General features: G+C 43.3%; 1 protein-coding gene across 1 annotated transcript in view; it reads left to right on the top strand.

Annotated features, from left to right (window-relative positions):
• Nucleotides 1–4420, top strand: part of LOC108243988 (guanylyl cyclase-activating protein 2) — a 21109-nt gene extending 16689 nt beyond the window's left edge. The window contains exon 4 of the mRNA XM_017429797.3: nt 4185–4420. Within this exon, the coding sequence (XP_017285286.1) occupies nt 4185–4306 (122 nt within the window). The 3' untranslated portion in view covers nt 4307–4420. The remainder of the gene's footprint in view (nt 1–4184) is intronic.
• Nucleotides 4421–4561: the final 141 nt, after the last annotated feature.

Below are 4561 nucleotides of genomic sequence, written 5' to 3'. Positions count from 1 at the left end.
TTAAACTTTGGAATGCGAGGCAGCTAGCAATATGGATTCTATCAAGAATTTCTTCTTTGATGCATAAATATGCTATACTATGTTGTTGTCAGGATTCGAGACTTTCTCTGTGAGCAGTTCGGGGTCAGACAGACACGGGAGACCAAAGTTACGAGAAGTGAATTTATTTACAGTGAGCTAATCATGTGAGAATGATCGGGAGCCAGGACCTGAAAGCAGAGAGCGTAGTGAGACGGACGTTCCTCCAGAGGTTGACAGGTAAGTATTAACGTTTGTGCATTTTCAGGTGAAAGGTCCTTACGGTGAGAGAGGCAGCACACAGCACGGAGGTAGGATGAAGAGATGAGTACTTCCTGGTAATTGGATTGGCAGTTTTCTCCAGGGGCAACAGGTAGGTTCCTTTCCAGGCAGGCAGACAGGTTCAGGTAGAGCAGGTAGGTCGTTTTGCTTCACAGCGGGTTCTCCAACAAATCAGGCCAGACTGGATCTTCAACAGGTAGGTAATCCTGAGAAAGTGCACAACACAAATAGAATACTTAGAAGAGTCTTCACAGACACAAAAAGTTTTACAAAGGCTTGGCACTTTACCACGAAGGCAAAAACAATGCTCCAGCGCTGGTCTGGTTCCCACTGCAGCCTTAAGTACACAGGTGCCTGACGAGCCTGATCCGCTGCAGGTGTGGAGGGCGTGGAGAAGGTGTTGCCAATCAATGGCCAGGACGGCCCACCAGGAAGTAACAGCAAAAAATCCCAAATCATCACACCAGCAGCAGACTCTATGGGGGAGACCCAAGTCCCACTGCTTGCTCACCAATCTGCTCTGAATAATGGTAATAAAAGTTAAGCTGAAGTTCAGAAAGAGCAGCCTTGCATAGCTCAAACTCTGTTCCATGTGTGTCAATGTGATGTGTACAGCGGTAGCATCCTCTGTAGACTGGTTGGCTCTGTAGGCAAACTGGTGGGGGTCAATGTAGGTGGCAGGAATGATATGATGTGACTTTGAACCAGTTTCTCAAAACACTTTATATTGATGGGGGTTAGTGCCACTGGCCGGTAGTCATTGAGACTGCTAATACTGTTTCTTTTTGACAGTGGGATGATGGTGGAGGACTTTAAGCATGGTGGAATGGAGCATTGGGTGAGGGACTGATTAAAGATGCTGGTAAAATTCCCAGTTAGCTGGTCCGCACAGTCCCTAAGCACCCTCCCAGTCACACTATCAGGTCCAGCTGCTTTTGGGGGGTTCACTGCTTTTAGGGTTATCCTTACTTTATGTACCTGTATAGTGATGGTCTTGCTGTGGAAGGATGACAACTGCAGTATGGGGTCCGCTGATGATTCAGCCTTGAAACGGGTGAAGAAGTGATTATTGTCCTCTGCCAGTGAAGCACTCCTAGAGATTTGGGTAGTGTTGCTAGGTCTGAAGTTGGTGATGTGCTGGACCTCTTGCCACACCTGCTGGCAGTTGTTGCTGCTCAATTCCTCAATCTTCAGCTTGTAGTTCGCCTTGGTCTCGCTGATGCCTCTCTGAAGAGAGGCTCGAGCGCAGCTGTACAGGTCCCTGTTACCAGACCTGAAAGCACTGTTTCCCCCCCTTAGTAGTTCTTTGACCTCCTTGTTCATCCAGGGCTTCTGGTTAGGAAACACCCAGATGTGCCTGTCCATTGTGACGGTGTTAACACAGTGATGGATGTAGTCGAGTACTGCTGAGGTGAATACCTCCAGGTCCTGGTGGCAAAAAATGTCACCGTCCGTGCTAGCTAAACAATCCTGCAACTGCTGAGTAGCACCATCAGGCCAAGATTTCACAGTCTGTAGTTTGGGATTTGCTTGCTTTTTCACTGATTTTTATGCTGGAACAAGAAGCAGCAACATGTGATCAAAGGAGCCCAAATGGGGCAGCTGAGTGGCCCTATTTGCTTGATGTTGGAGTAGGCTTTATCCAGCGTCTTACCTCCCCTAGTGGCACATTTAATGTGCTGGTGGAATTTAGGGAGCAATACTTTCAAATCAGCACGGTTTAAGTCCACCACAATCCCATGCACTGCCTCTGGGTGGTTGTTCTGTTTCCGGCTGAGAGCACTATTCAAATGGCTAAGAGCTATACTAGCGTAAGCACCAGGTGGAATGTACACAGCAGTCACCATGACAATGGTAACTCACACAGAAGGTACAAGGGCCTATCTGTGACAAATTTCAGGTTTGCTGAGCAATGCCTGTCAGCAACCATGGCATTTGTGCATGAACTGTTCTTCACATAGATGCAGAGCCCCCCTCCCCTGTTCTCACCTGAGTCACAGCTCCTGTCATAGAAGTTAACTTTGGCTTAACTAACACTGTGGTAGTCAGAGTGTTCAGTTGGGGGGGAACCCTACCAGGTTATTAACAATAAATGGACTTCATCTTGTGGGACCCTGGCTAATACCAGTGAATAATGGCTGACAGCGGCTGGCATTGGTGAACACTGGCTGACCCAGGACAGCAGCTAACACCATCTAACCACAGCTGTCACTGGTAACTGTTAATCATGCAAAGGTTGTTTGGGACCTTAAGCTGAAAGCGAGGATTTTTTTGCCAGAGGTATTATTATTTTGATCCACAAATCAATCCCATTCAGGCTTAACCAGAGAGTCATAGATCCAGCTGGCAGATATATTATTTTGCAAGGAACAATATAAGAAGCCCATATCACACTAGTCAACATTTATGGACCTAATGAGGACAATCACTCCTTTAGGAACCTCTTTCTTACAATATCAACTATGCCTGGAAAATATATAATTTGTGGTGATTATAACTGTGTGCTAGACCCCGTTAAGGACCGTTCAACTGGCGTCGATGCCTCTCAACCTCATGCCAGAAAGATCCTGAAACAGTTTATAGATGATCTTAACTTGATTGAGGTATGGAGGAAGTTACATCCCAATAGAGAGGAGTTTTCATGCTATTCAAGTACTCACAGAACATCATCACGTATTGAATACTTTTTGATCTCCTTGAGTTTCCTACCTCAGGTCGATGGATGTAATTATAATAGTATAGTTCTGTCTGACCATGCTCCCATCTCTATAACCCTTTATATACTAAAATTGGCTCAATGTCCCTCTAGATGGCGCTGTCAAACAAAATGGTTGCAAGACCCCAACTTTATTCAATTTCTTGGTGATAACATAGACATATACTTTCAGACAAACATAGATCAAACGAGTGCAAGTGTAAAATGGGAAGCTTTTAAAGCTCACATTAGAGGTATGATCATATGCTACACAAGGTTTAAATCTAAGACTCATTTTGATGAATTAATCAGACTTGAGACTCAGATCAAGGATTTGAAGTTGGATGTATATGAAAATGATAGCCCAGAGAAGCATAAAAAACTTCTGCTGTTGAGAACCAGGTACAGAGAACTTTTCACAAAAAAAATTGCAGCTAATCTGCTTTGGTTGAAACAATTCTACTATGACCATACTTGCCAACCGTCCCGCATTGGGCGGGACAGTCCCGCATTTAGCCCTCCATCCATTGTCCTGCATCACCCTGTGCGTGACAGCCAAAAGTCCCTCATTTGGCCCTGGCTTTGCCTGGCAGCCTGTAGCAGAGGCGAGTGAGAGTCTCGTGCACTGCCGCGAGCCGTTAATTTTTGTGTTTTGCTCCGTCAGACTGCTAAAACGGTAATGTTTTTTCTTATCTTTACGTACCTTTAATATGGCAAAACTTTTTATATACACAACTGTATATATTTGGGCAGACAGACTTAAACACAGATAATGTAATACTTAAAATGTGAATGTGTGTGTGTGGTTGGGAGGGGGGGGGGGTGCAGTGGTGCCCGCTTCACGCTATGTTGTCCCGCATTTACATTCCAATTAAACATTTTGAAAAGTATAAAAACTACATAAAACAGAAGTCATAGCACACTAGCTCCGAACTAACTGAACATTTTGATATATGAATGGTTAAAACAGCACAAAGTATGCAAAAATAGTTTGATTGCAAAAGGCATACAGAAGAAACAGGGAAACAATGTAACAAACTAAAATTACAAACCACTTTGCAATGAAAGCCTTTGGAAGAGCCATTGATAACTGTTTGTTATCAGATCCTGTTACTGTGTATTTATTTATTTAGATTGTTATTTCTTGTTTTCTTTGTTTGCTAACTTGACCTTTGTGTCAACTTTGTAGGTGAGATTTGTTTGGAGGAGTTTATTGAGGGGGCAGAAAAAGACCCATGGCTTATGGAACAGCTTAAACTGGATATTGGACCTGCAGACTGGCTCATCGGGAGAAGTAGTCCTGATAAATGACTGGACACAGAACTGTTATTTTTCTGCCTTACAGTTTGTGAAACGCCTTTATTTTTTTATTTTGACAGCAAATCATCTGCACTCAGCCTGAATTTTTCATTTACAGTACAGGTGCTGGTCATAAAATTAGAATATCATGAAAAAGTAGATTGATTTCAGTAATTCCATTTAAAAAGTGAAACTTGTATATTATATTCATACATTACATACAAACTCATATATTTCAAATGTTTATTTTGTTTAATTTTGATGATT

The sequence above is a fragment of the Kryptolebias marmoratus genome, linkage group LG15 (genome assembly GCF_001649575.2).
Source record: "Kryptolebias marmoratus isolate JLee-2015 linkage group LG15, ASM164957v2, whole genome shotgun sequence".
NCBI classification, from domain to species: domain Eukaryota; kingdom Metazoa; phylum Chordata; class Actinopteri; order Cyprinodontiformes; family Rivulidae; genus Kryptolebias; species Kryptolebias marmoratus.
This window is presented reverse-complemented; position numbering and strand designations above follow the sequence as displayed.